General features: G+C 40.0%; 1 protein-coding gene across 1 annotated transcript in view; it reads left to right on the top strand.

The window, feature by feature from the left end:
• DNAH11 (dynein axonemal heavy chain 11) overlaps positions 1-20361 on the top strand; it is a 357765-nt gene that overhangs the window by 99892 nt on the left and 237512 nt on the right. The window contains exons 28-29 of the mRNA XM_049641609.1: positions 876-1002; positions 18367-18513. Coding sequence (XP_049497566.1) covers positions 876-1002; positions 18367-18513 — 274 coding nt within the window. The remainder of the gene's footprint in view (positions 1-875; positions 1003-18366; positions 18514-20361) is intronic.

Genomic DNA, 20361 nt, shown 5'->3' on the forward strand with positions numbered 1-20361 from the left:
TTCTTTCTTTCTTTCTTTCTTTCTTTCTTTCTTTCTTTCTTTCTTTCCTTAAGTAATCTCTTTTCCCACCATGGGGCTTAACTCATGATCCCAAGATCAAGAATTGCATGCCCTTCCACCTGAGCCAACCGGGTGCCCCAGCAGTTAATTATTTCTTAGTGATGTTGGAGTCTCAGGGGTCATCTAAGAACAATAAAGCAGAAATGATTCTGAATCTTAGGACTCCTCTGAATACCAGAGAGAGTTGAAGCCACTTGTGTTTCATAGGCATTCACTGGGGAAAGGAAGACTTTAAACCAATTACATCTTAACTGATACATTTTACTCTCTGGATGAGTGATGCCAAGCCCAGTTTCTCTTGGCAAGTAGGAGGGTTATTAAGAAAAGTGAAGAGTGGGGCACCTGGGTGGCTCAGTTGGTTGAGCGTCGGACTTTGGCTCAGATCATGATCTCACGGTCCGTGAGTTCAAGCCCCACATTGGGCTCTGTGCTGACAGCTCAGAGCCTGGAGCCTGCTTCAGATTCTGTGTGTCCCTCTCTCTCTGCCCCTCCCCCATTCACACACTGTTTCTGTTTCTCAAAAATGAATAAATGTTAAAAAAATTTTTTTTAAAGCGAGGTGTGACCTCAACCTAAGTCTGATCTCTGTTTAGCTTCGACTGGTGGTGTGTTTGTACCTGTTTCCTCCTGTTTGGCATGACGCGTATGTTAGGCACAAGCAAGTTGCTGGGGTCACAGAGAGGGAGTCAGGCTACCTGTTCAACAGTAAGCTTATTATGGTGAGCAGACAGATGAGAGGAGCTGGGTTTTGTATGGTTGTTGTTTTAATAACTGAATGGGGAAGATAGGCATGTAAAGATTTTTCATTTCCACAGGCTTTCTCTTTGTGAAAAAGCTCTTGCTGAGTACCTGGAAACCAAGCGTGTGGCTTTCCCGAGGTTCTATTTCATCTCTCCTGCAGACTTACTTGACATTCTCTCGAAGGGAGCTCGGCCTAAACAGGTAAGGAATATATATTTTTTGCAAGGGTCATATTCTGTGTTAGCTAAGGAATGCCACAGTTTCTCTGTCATGTCAAATGCTACCTGCCGTGTCACATGTGCTGGGAGATAGAAAATCAGCAATAAAAATGGGTGATGCAGCAACAGAGGGATGTCAGAGGTGGTGCCGAAGGAACCAGGTCCTCAGTAAAAGGAAAGGATATCATATGCACAAGGCTTAGGGCCCTGCAAGAAGTTAATGGAAGAACCATTGGCTCCAAATCCCCCAGAATTCTGGGACGGGGCCTGGAGTGTCTTCTGCCTGGTTAGCAGCTTTCTTAGGGGAGAATGGGTCCCTTGGAACAAGACTGTTGTGGGGTCTCTGTACTGCTCCCTGACTCCTGAGTCACCTTCATAAGTCTTGAGTGGTGTCAGAGGTGGACTGTGTCATTTCATGTTGGTCCTCCAGCTAGCCCTCTAATTTTCCCCCACCTGTGCAAGAACACCACCCCTGACAATATTTACAGCAAATAAAAGCAGCTATTATCTTTTGTAACCTGAGGGCTCAGATCACAGACAGACTCAGTACAAATCCCAAAGCATTCCTTCCTGTACACATTGAGAGGATGTTGCTTTTGACTTCCTATTGAGTTGTTGACATCCACGTAGGTATTGCAGTGTTTACAGCTGACAGAGGCTCTCAGTCCCGGACCTGACCACAGACAAGATTGTTGTAAAGCTCTGAGTTGTGCTTTATCATTGAGGATTTCTGTCGACATTCTTTCTCTAGAGATTTCTATGCATTGTCTTTAGAATATGTATCACTTCACACTGTAGTTTCCTGAATTCTACTGTTCTTTGGATACAGCATTTATCTTGATTATTTTTCTCACACTCATCGCTTCTTTTCGACCCTAAATTTGGTGGCTCGTCACCGAAAGATGGCTCTTCTTGCTGCTGATAATATGAGTGCATTCGTGCTATTAATGCAGAGTTGTTAGTTGAACTTGGACAGCATTTTGAGGATCAGCCCTCAGTTATAGTTTCCTATATTCACACTAACTTCCAGATGGCTTTGTAAATATAATTTGTCTGATTACATTGACTAGCAATCCAGTATATCCATCTCTCATTGATGTATCACATAATTGTATGTTTGGGGTGGTTTTTTTTGTTTGTTTGTTTGTTTTTCTAAACTAGTCTGAAAGAGAGCAGTCATAAGCCCACTTAAGCTTTAGTTGCTTCCTGGGAACATTCTCATGACCAGCAGGTAGAACCTCGCGGCTGATTGTGAGGTGGAAGGTATCATATTCCATTACAGGTACATGTTCTGGAAGGCTTTGAAATCCAAATTCTCAATACATACATGAGAAGAGAAAGGTATAAATCTGTACTAGGATAACATTGTTTTTCTTTTAATTATATTCCTTAAACATAGTAAATACTTGTATGACTGGTTTACTGGTTTACTGAACAGTATTAATTACAGAGAATACGGGCTTGTGCAAGTTTTATTTTCTATGGTTATTAATCGCACATGTGCCCTACTGTATCTCCTTAAGTAGCAGACTACTGTATAACACACGGGATAGGTATCTAACATCCTGGTCTCTTTTTCTTATTAAAAAAAAATGAAAGAAATCAACAGCAGCTCAGAAAGGTCTAGTTAACAATCCAGACTTACCTCTTTGTTGAGGCCAGGCTTTCACACAATAAGTTTGGAGCTGGAAGGGAGATGGTGATTATTTTATTGTACATCCCCTTCCCACCTGTTTATCATGGAGAGAGGGCAGGGCTATCATCTGTCAGTCATTGCTTTTCTTTTTCTTTTTTTCTTTTTTTCTTTTTTTAAATTTATTTATTTTGGGAGAGAGAGTATGAGCTGGGGAGGGGGAGAGAGAGTGAAAGAGAGAATCCCAAGCAGGCTCTGTGCTGTCAATGTGGCTGGATCTCACAACCCTGCAATCATGACCTGAGCCGAAATTAAGAATTGGATGCTCAACTGACTGAGCCACCCAGGCATCCCAAGGCCTTTCATGATATTTGCTCCTGATTCTTGGACCAGCAATGACTTACTCTTCTGTGTCCTCACCAGCAAGCATCCACCTGTTGGGTCCCTTGTGGAATAAAGGTGCCAGTCCTCAGGGAGCACAGGGGAAACTCCTAGGGGATATATATTAGAGAACCAACTCTGTGTGAGCACTTCCTGTTCTTGCTCTGGGCAGTGAAATCAGCCATCGGGTTATATCTTCTTTCTCCTTTTCTACATCAAATGTCCAAGGAGGTACATGTCACAGATTGACTTCCTAGAGGCACCTATAGCTTCTGTGAGTGATTCTTCAACACCTATCTCACTTGGTTGGGCCAAAGAATTCTTTACCTTCCCCATAAGGAGTGAGGAAAAGGCACAGCGTCTCCTTGTGGGCTGATAAGTCATAGGCATGAAGGATGCCACTTCTAGTCCCCACCTCCCTGCAGTACTTTGTATAGAAAGGGTATATGGAAGCAGAAGATGGAAAGGAGTTGAGGTTGTGTCTTACAGGCCCTGGAGGGACCCACCCGTCCTAACCCCTTTTTGCCATCTTCGGAACATGCATGTTCTCAATGCCTCTTTGTCCTTAGTTGTACTGGGCTGGTGCTGGTGGAACAGATCATTACTGTTCTGCTCACCAGTTCTCTTTATCTCCTTTCAAAGAATGAAAAAATGCTTCGCCTTAGCCAGACAACAGGTTGGCTCCTTGGGACAAGCATCCCTGATGCCAACTTTTTTTTTTTTTTCCATTATCTTTCCTAAATTAGAGGCTGAGTTTATATGTATATATAAATATAAATATAAATATAAATATAAATATAAATATAAATATAAATATAAAAACTTCAAAAGTGTAACATTTAAATCATTATTGTTATGTTTACAGTATCACTTCAATGTTAGAATGTTCTCTAACACCCGTAGGACTCGCAGTGGAAGCCCTCTCACCCCCCTCCTTCCTAATATTTTAATCAGAAGTTCTAAATCTCTGATTCACATCCATTGCCCGGTCCTAGTGCTGCTGCCACTCCTTAATGAATTACTAGATGCTATAAGACATTCAAAAGATGTTAAAGTGAAGCCACACTACAGGGGCTTCCAAAATTGTTCACAGCCATGCTGATGAATGCCACCGGCAGTGCTGTCTACCCATGCTGACCAAAGGAGGCGGGTGTTGCTGCCTATGAGCAAAAGAGTCTAGCCACCTGGCTACAGAGCAAACATGGTTTACAGAGGTCTTGACTGTCAGCTTGGAAAGGATTACGTTTTTCATGTTTTTGAAACTGATATTTTAAATTGTCCTCAAAAAATGATTTCACCGAGATCTTTTAGTTACATTAATGAAACTTCCAACAACTGAAATTCACATAAAATGCTATCCCACTGTTAGTAAAGGTTCATTATTTTAAATGGTGTTTCACTTCATCTGTGGTAGAAATAACCACTCAGGAGTGACTAACAGTCGCGGGGGAGTGGAGGGTGGGTGTGGGGACTGGGAATCGGTAAGGAGCTACGGGCAGTTTGGGTCATCCAGAGCCACAGTCAGCTTCTTTGGCTGGCATGGTTCTGCAAAGTGCAGGTGCATTTGGAATTCTTGGTCGCTTACTAGGGAATAGTTAGTTAATGCTTTTGGCAGTGAAGCCACATAGCCTGGCCTTGCTGCACTCTTACCTTCTTTTCACTCTCGGAATCCGTTTTGGACCACCAGCCACAGCTTTTCCGCCTCTGCCTTTTGTACTTGAATTCCTGAATGTGCTCCCTGTTGTGTGACCAAAATAACATGGCAACTGCAGCTTGTGGAATAACAATGCAATTTCAACAGAAAAGAAACCCTTTGTGGGTAGATAACTCATGTGGACATCTTGAGAAGGACTTGAATTCTTGAGGCCCCCTCCTCTACCCACCGCACTCAATTTAACAGTGTGAGCCAAAGTGAGAGGTTCTGCAGTTAATTGTGGAATTTGATCAGCCAGGGAGGTCTGATACCCTTACAGCCTCCATCCTCGAAGCAGAAATTCCCAAGTGAGTTGGAATACCAGAGTGATGAAATCAGTGTGTCTAGAGTGCCTTCAGTGATTATTAGCTGTTGGTAAGCTTGGTTAAGATCAAGTTTTACAGCTGTCCTTCTTCCGGAACCCACCCTGACCTCTCAACGGCATGAATGATCTAAAGGACTTCTGTGTGGGCCCTGCTTAACTTCAGTGATCAAAATCTCTGGTAGTTGCTTATAGAAATACAAATTTAGAGGTGTGCTTGCAGGATTTATTGGCATGGTGCAACAATATGTGCAACTGATTTGAAGTTACACATGACTCATTATTAACATTCTTTGATTTTTCCCCCCTTTAGAAAAACATCCCTTTGTATTTTTCAAGTGGCTGGTGTAGTGGTAAAGGCAGACAGAATAAAGGTCCCTTTGTTATGTAGTGCCTTTAAATAGCTGACAATTTTGTGTCGTCGACATCGTTTTTAGCCACTGATTCCTAATAACTTGAGAGATTTTTTGTCCTAGAAGAGTTTGCACATTTACTCTTGCCTTGTTCACTGCATGGAGTGAAAGCTTCTCCGTGATGGAGCTACATTGAAGACACACAAACCTGCAGTGCACTGAGCTACATTTCTATTGTCTCATGTGGGGTCGCCGTGAGCCAACTCTGACCACCGAGCCCTTGAAATGTGGCAACGGAGAAACAGAATTTTTAACTTCAGTAACTTTAATTGATTTAAATTTAAATACTGGCATTTGATGCAATTATTGGAAAATATGAATGTGTTTGAAACAACTTGAGCATGTGAATCTACTTTGTAATAGTATATCTGATGAAGTCGAAATACAGATCACATATTTTAGATGGAAAATCGAAATTGAGATATGCTGTAAATATACACACCTGATTTCAAAGATTTACTCTGAAGAAAAGAATATGAAATGTCTACTATTTTTTTTATTACATATTCAAAGTATTTTGGATATACTAGGTAAAATATAATAATTTTTCCCTGTTTCTCTTTACTGGTTTTATTTATTGTTTTTAGTTTTTGTTTAAAAATTTTTTTTAAGTTTATTTTTAAGAGAGAGAGAGAGGGAGGGAGGGAGAGAGAGACCGAGACCAGGAGCAGGGGAAGGGCAGAGAGAGAGAGGAAGACAGAATCTGAAACAGGCTCCAGGCTCTGAGCTGTCAGCACAGAGTCCAATGTGGGGCTTGAACTCTGAATGGGGAGATCATGACCTGAGCCATAGTTGGCCGCTTAACCAACTGAGCCACCCAGGTGCCCCTCTTTTTACTTGTTTTAGTGTGGCCACCAGGAATCCACTGTAGGAGAAATTGAGGCCACAGTGTATTCTCTAAAACCAAAAGATGAGGGGGCACCTGGCTGGGTCAGCTGGTGGAGCATACAACTCCTGATCTTGGGGTTATGAGTTCAAGCCCCACGGTGTAGAGAGTACTTAAAGATAAAATCTTAAATGAGAAGGTCAGGCGTTCGTATGCCCAGAAACGTTTGATGTTTTCATCAAGCAGTGTCCCGCAGTATGGTCGACCCAAATCTATACGAGAGCAAATCTGCCAAGTTGTCTTTTGAGAAATCTCCAAATTTGCAGTGATTGCGCAGATGGCACTAAACTAATGCCCATAATGAACTGTAAATAAGGGCATTTGGAAAGGCGCTTGTGAAAAATGGGCTTAATTTTAGGCGACAGAAACCCCTGCTGGATCTTCAAGGGGCACATATGTAAGACAAGCACAGTGTGTTTCTGTACAGTGCTTGCGTTTGGTTGTGTCTGTGATAGAGTGACTGTGTCTCAGCACAGGAATTTCAGAAATCCGGATGATGGAGCCCACCTGTCACTCATAGTGTGTTACCACCTTTTCTGACAAGGATTAGTCTTCCTTCAATCACTAAGAGGAAAAGTCTCAAAATTCAAGTGGTTAGTAGAGGGCATGCAAGCGTGAAGCAGTTTTAGCTGAAATAAGATCAGTGAAAAATTCCACCTTTTTAGAGGAAGCAGAAAGCTGGAGGACTGTTTAGTAGCTAAAATGGTGGAAGCGGGTGCCCTTGAGTTTAGGCTGGGACTGAGGATGGAGTGGGGAAGAGGCAGCAGAAGCAAACAGATCAGAAGATGGTCATGCTTTTGACCATCCTCCTCTTGTCTCTGTTGACCTTCAAGTCCACAGTGAGAAGTAGAAGCTGCTCACCTAAGTGGAGTTTGTCATAGAAATTCCTGGAGGAGAGTAGGTTCACTTGACATAGTTGGGGAATAGGTCATGATTTAAATGAATGCCTTCATGTGAAGGTAGCCTAATATTCACAGGACAGAGACGTTTAGGTGTGTGACAAGGAAATAGACTACCTCACTTTAAGTCATAAATTATATATCTCATGAGGATTAACCTTGGTTGTCCTCCCAGAATAGTTAATATAGGGTTAACCACAAATTGTATAACAATATATTCACTTTTTGTATTCATTTTGTAAACGCGTTGCCCCTGCTTTGATTTCTGTTGCCTCTCTTTTACTGGAGTTCTCTCCACAGCCAATGTAGAAGTTACACAACAAAATCAGGAGTATTACAATGTGTGGGTAAAATAAAATATTACCTTAATGTTATGAGATCCAAAAATTAAGCCTTATAAATGTGGCACCCGACCACTAAGGAGTTTTCACCCTCTTTTTGGCATCTTGAACTCCTGGTCCTGGCCTTTGTTTGATGTCACCTGTTACAAGTTGTTCAGCTCCAGCTTAAATTCAGTTGGCAGGGCATCTGGCCATAGCAGATGAGCTTTTCACAGAGTACTGTGCGTTCTGGGAACAACTAGAAAAGCTGGATGAAACAGTTAATTAAATCAGTTTAATATGTGCATCAGAGTATTTAAAGAGCATCAAAGAAAAGTCTAGAGTTCAGGGGCTAAGATATGAGCAGAAAGAAACCACGGAGAGATTTGCCTAATGCTTCCTGTTGATTTTTTCTTGGCAACATTTGATGATTTACAAAATATGACAAAGAGTCTGAAAACCTGATCAGAACTTTGATCAGTATCATGGACCTGAAAGAAAGAGAAAAAACAAAAAATACAAACTGGAACTGGAATTGGGTACCAAGGAATTTGTCGAGCAGAGAATCAGACCATGATAATGACTCATTCTAAGGTCAGTTGGGTATGAATGTGCAGGGATGGTGGAAAAGGGGATCTACCATAAATGGTATCTAAAAGGTTCTAGTAGATGTAGATGTAAATTTGACAGGTGCAACAATGAAGTGTATAACATCTGAGAAAGAATGATCTTTGAACAAAAATTTCTTTTTTACATTTTTTAAAATGGTTTTTTTTAGAGAGAGCAAGCGAGCACGAGCAGGGGAGGGGCAGAGAGAGGGACACAGAGGACCTGAAGCAGGCTCTGCGCTGACAGCAGAGAGCCTGATGCAGGGCTCAAACTCCAAAAAAAGCAAGATCATGACCTGAGTGGAAGTCAGATGCTCAGTCAGCTGAGTCACCCAGGTGCCACAGGGAGCAAAAATTTAAGTTGGATATTCAAGTACTGCGTGTAGGGAAAGGTTGATGGATTTGATTGTGTTAAAGTTGGAAACTTTGCCTTATCAAAGGATACTATTAAGAGATTAACACTGTAAGCCGCAAAGTTGGAAAAGATGTTGGCAATGCCTTAAAAAAAAAGACTTATAGGCAGAATATAAAATAATTCTTACGTCCAAAGAAGCAAGGACAGATGGATAATCCAGTATAAAAGGGGGCAGAATATTTAAGCAGGCTATTCCCAAAAGAAGGTATTCTAAGACCAGTAAACATAAAAAGTTGCTTCACTTCTTAAGTCATCAGAGAAATGCAAATTAAAACCACAAAGAGAGATACACTTGTGCTTCTGGGCAAGATGGAGTAGCAGCTGAATTTACCCACCTGCTTAAAAGCACCAAAACTCTGACAAAATATATGAAACAACAACTTTCTTGTCCCTGGACATCAGACAACAGAGGATAACAATTCATGACAGACTTGGAACAAAGGAGATGAGCTCTCTGATGGTCCCATTTGCTTCTTTGAGTGAGTTTCCAAGTCTGGGACAGGGAGGGGGAGCCGGGCATGATCTAGTAGGCTCTTTTGAATTGAGGGATCTGAGCTGAGAATCCAAGGAGAACAAGGTAGCTGGAGTTTGCAGAACTGAGTGCCAAAGAGGAAAGAACTGTAGAGCGAGAACCCCAGAAACTTCTAGAGGGGCTTCTTGTAGTCTTCAGCAGTGGGAATAATTAGCCCTGGATTACATACTGTTCCAGTTCTGTCAAATCCTTTTTAAAAAATTGTTTTTGAGAGAGAGAGTGTGAACGGTAGAGGGGCAGATAGGGGAAGAGAGAATTCAAGTGGGTTCCATCCCATGAACCGTGAAATCATGACCTGAGCTGAAATCAAGAGCCACTTAACTGAGCCACCCGGACACCCCTGCCAAATAGGTCTTGAAAGCAAGATCCAAGGGCACCTGGGTCGCTCAATTAGTTAAGTGGCTTTTGATTGTGGATCAGATACGATCTCATGGTTCATGGGATTGAGCCTCATGTGGGGCTCCTCGCTGACAGTGCAAGGCTTGCTTGAGATTCTCTCTTTCCCTCTCCATCCCTCCCTGGTTCACATGTGTGCTCTAATTCTCTCTTTCAAAATGAATCAACTTTAAAAAAAAAAAAAGCAAGATCCAAAAAGATCAAAATGTTTGCAAGTAATTTAACTGCATCCCAAATCAAAGTTCAAGAAGATAGGAATAATAATGTATTCAGCTCCAGAGTAAGTTTACAATGTTTACAATATCTGATACACCACTAAAGATTAGAGGACGTGTAAAAAGGCAAGAATATCTAACTCTCATAATGAGGAAACAAATCAATTAAAACTGATACAAATGTTAGACAAAGATATTAAAAGTGACAACTTTATTAGTATGTTCCAAAAGGTAAGTAGGGATGCAGAAAAGATAAAGTTCCATGTGTGTATATTGGACATCTCCAAATGGAGGAAGGGAAACAGAAAAAAATCCTGGCAGAATAACAGCCAAGAGGTTTCTGAATTGATGAAAAGAAATCTATAGATTTAAGCTCAAGCTTAATTGTGAACACAAGCACACACTACAAAGAAAACTATACCAGGTTAGTCAGATTGGTTATAACCAGTGATAAATTCAAAGATCATCCATAAAGTCATATTATGCACAGGGGAATAAATGGAAACATGATGAGAGGCTTCTCCATGCAAATGAGAAAAGAGTGGACCAACAGCTGTAAAATACTGCAAGAAAAAAAAAAATCAACCTACAAATCTTTATCCAGTGAAAATATCTTTTAAAAGTGAATGCAAAATGAAGATGTTTTCAGACATTCAGAATCAGAAAGATTTCATCACCAGCAGACTGTCAATACAAGAAATGTTAAAGGAAGTGCTTCAGGCAGAAGGAAGATGATACCAGATGGAAATCTACATCTACACAAAAAAATGTGACTGTTGAAATGTTAACTGTATGGAACTAGACAAAACAGGCGTATCAGCCATCCATCAGAAGGCAGCATGATAAGAACGGAGACCTTGAAATCCTACACGAGCTGCTTCTGTTGATTAGTAGCTATGTTACTGCTTTACTTTTCTGAACATCAGTTTCCTTGTATACCAAATGGGGAAAACAGTAGGTACTATGTCTTTAGTTTCTGAGCAAGGAATAATGTAAAGAAACAAAAATACTTAAAATATAATACTGTAAAAATGGCCACAAATTCTTCCCCTCCATGCATCCAGGCCCTTTTAGTGTCTTGGTGCAATTTTTATCAAGGGTAGAATTCGTTTCTCCTTTTGGATTAGTATGTGACTTGTTTTGGCCATTGTATCATTAGCAAGAGGTTTGACAAGTTCACACACACTGGGACTTACCCCCTTTCTGCTGTTCAGAAGCCTGTGACCACCCTGTCATGAACAAGCCAAGGCTAGCCTACTGAATGATAGGCATATGCCCATACCCAAGCTACCAGCTGGGTAATCATCACATATACGAGAGAAGCCATTGATCACAAGGGACCACAAACAGGGTAACCAGCTGAGGTAATCCAAAAGCCAACACACACAGTTGGAAGCTAAGAAGTTGTTGCTATTTTAAGCCACTGAATTTTGGGGTAGTTAGTTACACTGGAAAAGCAGATTGATACACGTTAGTTAGGGATTCACATACGCATGTCTCCATACATGAATAGACCAAATACACCAATATCAAGGACTTCTACGTGCTGCTGATTTAAAATAAAATATTTTACTTGAAATTTAGAAACAAAAGAACATAACTATCAAGTGCTCATCCACGGAGCTAATCTTCTCTGGTTCGTTTTCACTTTTTTTGTTTGTTTTCTTGCCGAAGATACCTTGGTAACCTCATGGCACTGTTTTGACATCATGGGGATGGAAGAACTGGTGAGGAAATCACGAATTGGTGGATTTCCCCCTTTTTTCAGTTTGTAGAGATAGTTCCTCAGACTTTGACATGACTTGGCATTAGAAAAACTTATACTCACACAATGAGATAGCAAGATCAATTGCACCAAAAGGCTAAAATTAAACTCAAAATATTAAATAATGGTAAGGATATGGGACAGGGGAATCTTCTATCTAGCCATGGGGATTTTAAGTTGATAGAAACACTCAGAAAATCTATTTAACGGTGACTTATAAACATGAGTATAAGAATACATTATTGGCGTGCCTTGGTGATTCAGTCAGTTGGGCCTATGACTCTTGCTTTGGGCTCAGGTCCTGATCCCAGGGTCTTGGGATCAAGCCCCACGTTGGGCTCTGTGCTAAGCATGGTGGAGTCTGCTTAGGATTGTCTCTTTCTCCTTCTTTCTCTGCCCTGCCCCACTTGTGCATGCTCTCTTTCTCTCTCAAATAAATTTTAAAAGAATACATTATAATCCAGCATTTTTTCTTCTCATCGTATACATATGTGAACCGAAAAACATATACAAAAGTTTTCAAACCTACATTATTATTATTCATCATAGACCCAAACTGCAAACCATCTAAATATACTTTAACAGCAGAGTGGTATGTTCCTCAAATGGCATACCACTTAGCAATGAAAAAATGTACCTAATAACATGAATAAGCCTCACTAACAAAATGTTAATTTACAGAAGGTGGACCCAGAAGTACGTATTGTATGAATCTACTCAGGTAAAGATGATGTCCGTTTTTGAGAGGAGGTACTAATGGCTGCCATGGGCAATTACTTTTTTGGCTCCGAGCACATTCTATTTCTTAACCTGCTCAAGAAAGGATGCTGTCTTTTGTCAAATGCTTTCTCTGCATCTATTGAGAGGCTCATATGGTTCTTGTCCTTTCTTTTATTGATGTGATGAATCACTTTAATTTTTTTACAGATATTGAGCCAGCCCTGCATCCCAGGTATAAATCCCACTTGGTCGTGGTGAATAATTTTTTTTAATGTATTGTTGGAGCTGGTTGGCTAATATCTTGTTGAGGATTTTTGCATCCATGTTCATCAGGGAAATTCGTCTATAGTTCTCCTTTTTAGTGGGGTCTCTGTCTGGTTTTGGAATCAGGGTAATGCTGGCTTCATAGAAAGAGTTTGGAAGTTTTCCTTCCATTTCTATTTTTTGGAACTGTTTCAAGAGAATAGGTGTTAACTCTTCCTTAAATGTTTGGTAGAATTTCCCCTGGAAAGCCATCTGGCCCTGGACTCTTGTTTTTTGGAAGATTTTTGATTACTGATTCGATTTCCTTACTGGTTATGGGCCTGTTCAAATTTTCTATTTCTTCCTGTTTCAGTTTTGATAGTGTATATGTTTCTAGGAATTTTTCCATTTCTTCCAGATTGCCCATTTTGTTGGCATATAGTTGCTCATAATATTCTCTTATCGTTGTTTTTATTTCTGTTGTGTTGTTTGTGATATTTCTTAACCTTCTTAGTGGTTACAAGAGTTGTGTTAAATTTGCTGAAATTTATTAAGATGTATACACGTGATTTTTTTTACTTACCTATTTCAAAAGGTTATTTAAAAATTCAGCATTTGTGTTGTCACTGTATTTATATAAATTTATGTATTCATGCTATAGATGTTAAATAGAATCAGCAGGGTGAATACGTCCAAGTTACATTAATAGAAAATCAAATTGGAAAATATATATTATTTTGTTTTTAGTAGAAACAAAACTAAGCAATGCTTATTACCTCATATTGCCTATAATTATTTACAAAATTTATAACTTAGTCTTTTTGGATTATGTAACTAATTCATCTCCATTACTGAAAATTTGAAAGGGATCAGAATTATATACTGCTAGATACTTGTACTGAGTGATTATAGTGTTTAATGTGTCTATGTGTATATCATACATGTTTCAAATTAGAATGTTCTTCAATAATATGTTGAATGTTTATAAAAGGTTTGATTATATGAATATGCCATAATTGATTTAACCAACTTCTAGAACGTTTTTGCAGATCGAGACTTTCGACAATGTTGCACGTCCATTTCCCTGTACTGTCACCAATACTGAGTAATATTATTTAAAAAAAGAAGACTAACGTTTTGACAGGCTGGCTTAAATTTTTGCTCATGTGCAAATAACAGACTCAATTTCATCTTGTTTAGAGAGGATAGGCAGGACTGCCTACATTTTGGACATTACATCCACACAAGCATTATCTTCGTGACTCTTAACCATTAACATGAATAAATGAGTTAATGACTACAAGGGAATGAGTCTTGAGGTGCTCCCCATGCCAGGAGTGATACTAAGCTTTTATGGTTATTTTATCTCAGTCTGCAGAGGCGTCTTTCATAGATGGAGCAAACATGAAATTAGATATAGGCAAAAGGCAAGTGCTGAGCTTTGAGAAGGTACAAGAAGCTATAGTAATTTCATTTTTCTTGCCCTTTGTTTTCCAGGTGAACATAGGGTAGGCCAGCTAATGTGAACACTGTGTTGATATGCATTTTACAGTATAAAACTACCTAAATGAGTTAATATTTTTTACTCTATTTAGACAGATAAATATAGGTTCTTAAATAAGCAGCTCTCCCTGTTCACAGTTCCCATGTATAGGAATTTCAGCTAACAAGGATTGGTTAAATAACACCAGTCCCCCAACAACATGGTCCAAGGTTAAGATAACTATGGTATGTTAACTGCCAATAATTACGAAAAGCAGAAATCTCATTGCTCGTTCTTCACAAAAATCACTGGGTGAATAGCAAATGTGCATGATGCCTCATGGACAGTCATATTATACCTTTTGAAGTCTCTCCATGTTTGGCCATCACACGTATGTTACTCAGTTTACACACAGGCAGCAAAGCATGTACTTTGCTACCTCCTTGTCCCTAGAGATGAACCCGTGTACCATTTTATAGATACACATAACTGAATGAGGGAATTTGTAATAAAGTTGGAAGCACAGAGAAGAAATGAAAATGGATCACGCCGGAAGTTAAATTTGAATCAAGTATAGAGGTACTTACAGAAGAGAATGCTCACTGGGAATGATGGCTCTATACCATTTGAGAATTTCTACATTTGCAGCCAGAGGGTTTTAGTGAAAATGAACTTACTGATAGAAATGAAAGCACTTGTTGTGGCAAAATGGATGAAAATGTCCCAAGGGAAATAAGGGAAAGGTGACCAGCCCCTCAAAATAGCTTCACATTAAAGAAACTCTGAAAGAAATTTCAGGACATTAAGAGCTCAAAGGATAAAATGTTGGCAGCTGATCCAAATGTTGAAAGGAGTATGGCGATTCTTGATGACCCAGAAAAGATGCTCACTCTCTATCTTAACTTCTAAGATGAGAAGGCAAACACTAATCGAACTACCCCGATAAATTTTCTACCAAGTTTTCAGTATTTTGCATATTTTAAGTTACAGTGTACTGAATATTTTTTTAATGTTTGTTTATTTTTGAGAGGGAGACCGAGCACAAGCGGGGAAGGAGCAGAGAGTGGGAGATGCAGAATCTGAAGCAGGCTCCAGGCTCCGAGCTGAGCTGACAGCACAGAGCCTGATATGGAGCTTGAACTCACGAACCATGAGATCGTGACCTGAGTAGAAGTTGGATGCTCAACCAGCTGAGCCACCCAGATGCCCCTGTGATGTACTATATAGTTACAGTTTTTATCTCCTTGTACTTATATAACCAAGAGAAAAAGGGAGTTTAATGTTTTAACAAAGTTTTTTAAAAAGTCTGAGGATAATCATAAATTTTCCATTGATTATTAAGATTGCACGGTAATTAAGATTGCACACTACTGTGTGAAGCAAGGACCGACTGCCTCTCTTTCAGCTTACTAGTGGATGGATGTACCTGATTTTGTATAAGCTGTAAACTGAGGGAATAACATTTCAGTGTTTCTTGGTAACCTTTTACAAACCTATGTAAGATATAAGGACATTACTGACTTGTTTGTGATTTGAAGTGTTCAAATCCTTTCAATTTCTTTAGTGAGATAAAAACACGGGCCTATAAGGCACTCATTTTTCTTTTTAATTATGAAAGGGTATTGTAAACATTAAGCTAGTAAAGAATTTTGTTTTTCTGTTAAAAAAATCTAAAGAGATATTCATAGAAACGGGACAAATTTGATGACACCAGGGTCCACACTAGTTAAAAAACAAAATGAAACAAAACCAGTAGCTGTATTTCCTCAGAATCTTTAAATAGAAGACAGAATATGAAAGCCCCTGACTTCAAACATGCCAGGGATAAGTACCAAGAGCACTGGAAGCCATGGGGTTTGCATTTCCTGGTCAATGATTGATAGACTAGAAGGCTAGAAGTTCTTTTGAAACTCTTGTCTCACCAAAGCAAAAGTGTTTGAGAGAGTCTAATGGTTGAGGTCTCATTGATCCTGCAGCTTTTCACCTGAATATTATTTAGGCCCGTTACACGGTAGAAGCCATTAAACATCTGTGCCCTTCCTAGCCACTTGAGCTGTGCCAGTGAGTTGTTAGATTATTAGAGATACTTTCTGTGTATAAATGTCCTCTGGGTAATATACAGGGATGGAGGAGAAGAGGATAACCCCAGCAGTGATCATCAGCTACTGCTCTATCTTTAAGTGAGAGTCTCAAAAACTCATCTTTTTTAAACTCTGATTTCTCACCGTGGTTTTCTTTAATACGAAAACTGCAAATACAGCGCGAATGTTAAGGCCAAAAGCTTCAAAGATTAAATCACTCCTAAGGAGTTGCTTACCAATGTTGGTGTTGGTGTTCTCATGCAGGAAATTTAGATAGGTTGATGTTCCTAGAAGCTGCTATTGGGATAGTTTTCAAGTTCAGTTAAACTGAATTTCTGGAAAAGCTCATTACAGGGATGTCACCTGTATGCTGCTGGTAAATGCTATATAGCTTTAAACCATCTTCTGGTAATCAGCATCTTTCATTTTATTTTTATTGAGTTAAAGTTTACATAACATGAAATGAACCATTTTAACCTGTAGGATTCGGTGGCGTTTTGTACACACAACGTAGTGCAGGTATCACCTCTATCTAGTTGCAGAATACCTGCACTCCAGAATAAAACCCCACGCCCATCGAGCAGTCACTCTGTGTTCCTTCCTCTCTCCAGCCCCCAGCAGCCACCAATGTGCTATCTATCTCTATGGATTTACCTATTCTGGACATTTCATATAAATGGAACTGTCTCATACATGGGATCTTGTGAATAGCTTCTTCTATTTAGCATCATGTTTTCCAGGTTCACCCATCTTGTATGTAACAGCACTCCATTCCTTTTTGTGTCTGAACATTATCCCATTGTATGTATGTGCCACGTTTTGTCCAGCCATCCACCGGTGGGCATTCGGATTGGCTCCACCTTTTGGCTCTTAATACTGCTATAAACACGTGTACAAGGATTTGAACATTTGTGTACAGGTACCTGCTTTAAAATACTTTGAGTATATACCTGGGAATGGAATTGCTAGGACTTACAGTGATTGTATGTTTAACTTTTGAGGGACACCAAACTGTTTTCCACTCAGCAGCGTTTATTTGCACCATGTGTGAAGAGAGGCCTCTTCTTCCCATTCCTGATACTTCCTCTAGTACACTGTCTGTGACTTTGTCTGCCCCAGAAGAGGTAGAGCAGCTTATCTGATTGTTCTCCTTGTGAGTCTGCCTTGGGAATGCATGTCTTTTCTTTTCCTCTGTGCCACTGTTTGTACTAAAGAGGCCTGTCCTAGTCTGATGCCGATAGGACTGGATAGACAAATACTGCTCTTCTAGTATTCCGTATTCCAGTTAGCATTTAATCTCCAAATTGGCCAGTAGCTGAACAAATGTTGATCTGTGTCTTTTCATTTAGTTTTATTTTTCAAATAGTCTGGGACCTATGGTCAAGTTCAGCATGCTGCTTCTTGGGGGTTCCTTTGCAGATGCCACAATTTAGGATATAACAGTTAATGATGCCAGAAGAATTTGAACTTTGGATTTGGAGGTTTAAAATCTAAAACCCACTCATTTTTAACAATGTCAGCTTGACAAAGTCATCTAGTATTTCAGCTCCAACTTTCCTTATCAATACAGATGGGGAAATTTAGGGCACCTGGGTGGCTCAGTCGGTGGAGTGCCCCACTCTTGGTTTCAGCTCAGGTCATGATCTCACAGTTCATGAGTTCAAGCCCCACACTGGGCTCCGTTCTGTCATTGAGGAGCCTGCTTGGGATTCTCTCTCTCTCCCTGTCTCCTTCTCTCTCTGGCCCTCCTCTGTTCATTCTCTCTCTCTCTCTCTCTCTCTCTCTCAAATAAACTTTGAAAAAAATTTTTAAAAATGGGGAAATCCTATTTACTTTCCTGGTATAACAAATATACTGTAGGGCTCACTTTAATATCAAACCAAGTACACAATAACATAAGACACAATACGAGAGTAATATTGTATGTAACTTAAATTTTTGTTTCAGAAATTTTAACATAACCTTCTTATAGTAGTAAACGATTTTTTTAGAGTAAAATAATATATCTGAATTTTAAAAACTTGGCCACACAATTCCCAGTATGATGATTGCTAACAGGTATATGGTGCAGGTAGGTTGGTAAGTGTCTAATCTTCAAGGGTAAGTTTTCATGATAAGCATCCACCACCCAGCACCTGATGATGCAGCCAACGTGCCTGGCCCCTTCTCTGTCAAGGTCATTTTAAACTCTGGAGTTTAAGGAGTGATTTTTATTTTGAAGGAAAACATTTCGAGACAACTCTCTAACTATATAAAGTTTTGTGAATTCGTATGGCATTGTCTCTAGATTACCAGAATATATCTCCAGTAAGAAATGCTCTCATCTTTTCAAATTATCTTAGGTAACACGTCACCTTGCCAAACTCTTCGACAGCATTGCAGATCTGCAGTTTGAAGATGAGGATGTGTCTACCGCCAGAGCAATTGGAATGTACAGCAAAGAAAAAGAATACGTCCCATTCCAAGCTGAATGCGAATGCATAGGCCACGTAAGATATGATTATAAAGTTGTCTATGCTACAGGAGTATTTCTGGGATAATTTTTTTTGAGAGAGGGCACACACAAGCGAGAGCGGGAGAGAGGCGGCGGGGGGCGGGAGGGTTGGGGAAGAGAGAATCCTAAGCAGGCTCCATGCCCAGCATGGAGATGACCTGGGGGCGGTCCCACAACCATGAGAGCATGACGTGAGCCAAAATCATAAAGAGTCGATTACTTAACCCACTGGGCCACCCAGGCTCCCCTCAGGGTAATTTTTAAAGGTTGAATTGAACAAGAAAAGAAGTCAACTCCTGTCACATCAGTCCCTGGTTAGTTGTGTGCTCAGAGTGTCCTGTTTGCCCACGTCCAGTGTGACTGCTGTGCTGTGCCAAACCTTGCCATGCTTCCCAGTTTCTGCTCCCTTGGCTTCAGCACGTCAGAGAGTCTCAGAAATGCTAGCAGTCGAGCTGGTCAGGAAGCATTGTCACAGTTTGAATGAGTGGACGCCAGAATGAAAAGCCAGTTCAACCCAGTGACCGAGCCTCCTATAAAGCTTATTGGTTTCGTCACAGAGAGTTTGAGGAAAGCAGCACCTTGGCAGTAAAGCATGTTTTAAAGAGGCTTGTGGTTCAGGATTGTGATGTGAATGTTGTAAATGGCTGCTCATAAATAAAGTCGACTGAATCTACCAGGCCGATGTCCCATACTCTTAATTACCACGTGCACAGACAGTTAAGGTAGCATATTCTCTTCTTGCACAGCCAAATACCTGAAAAATATTCTTAATGATTAAGTGCAAGAATGGCTCATTATGATTTATGAAAGCATTCTTGGCGTTTTCAGATGATGTAGAGAAATTGCATCTTTTTATGATGATGCTTGAGCAGGTTGAGTTAATCCACAGAGTCACGGTGACCATAGCCTCCATTACAGAACTGTTCGGGTTGAGGCAGGTTCTTTGAATTGTCCCTTGCTGAAATGTGATGGGAGCCTTTAAAAAAAAAAAAAAAAATACAGGGGTTTTCTTTATTCCCCTCTGTTCCTTTTTAATATTGTACCAAGAAATCCTGCCAAATGAAGGGGAAGCAGATGGTGGAATACTTTGATTAAAATGTATTTTTTGATCTCTTGGGGTCTTTAGGATATTATTACAGTGATTAGAAAAAGTCACCATAAACTATCTTGACAAAAGTAACACGTGTTGCTGTCTGGTAACCTCCCCTGCAGACTGGTAAGCCAACTGGCGTAGTGCCCATCCGTAGTCCATTTGACGGATGTGGTTGTCACTAGCAGGAGCCCTTAGTATTGAAAGTTTTCACGGTGCTCTGATTTATTCTATATAAGCAATTTAGGCTAGAGACTCGAGCATATACCACATTCAGTCTCTAATTGCCTTTGTTTTATAAAAAGATGCTCTTTACGTCTTTCCCTCCCTGCGCTTTTATGATTGGTTCCTCCCAAATTAGTCTATTTGTATTTTGTTAGATTAGTGTTTATTGAATACCTACTATGTGTCAGATGCTGGGTTAAATTTCTGGGGATCCAGAAATGAACAAGACATGTTCACCGTCTTGGAGGAGCTCTTAGTTTTCCTGGAAGAAATGGATAATTATAATGAATTATAATGAAGAAATGGATAATGATAATGGGAAGTGGTAATTGTTTTCACAGAGGGTTGGGAAGAGGCCGATGAAATATCAGAAAGGGGAGGGTTTGAGCCACATCGCATCAGTTTATTTCTCAAATCATGCTGAACGAAGTTGCCACTCTTGGCATATTCGTCTGAGCGCGAGGCGATACATCACCTTATATGTATATTCAGTCTTCCCAGATGGACTGGAAAGTTCTTGAGAACAGG

This window comes from Panthera uncia, chromosome A2 (assembly GCF_023721935.1).
Source record: "Panthera uncia isolate 11264 chromosome A2, Puncia_PCG_1.0, whole genome shotgun sequence".
Classification (NCBI taxonomy): domain Eukaryota; kingdom Metazoa; phylum Chordata; class Mammalia; order Carnivora; family Felidae; genus Panthera; species Panthera uncia.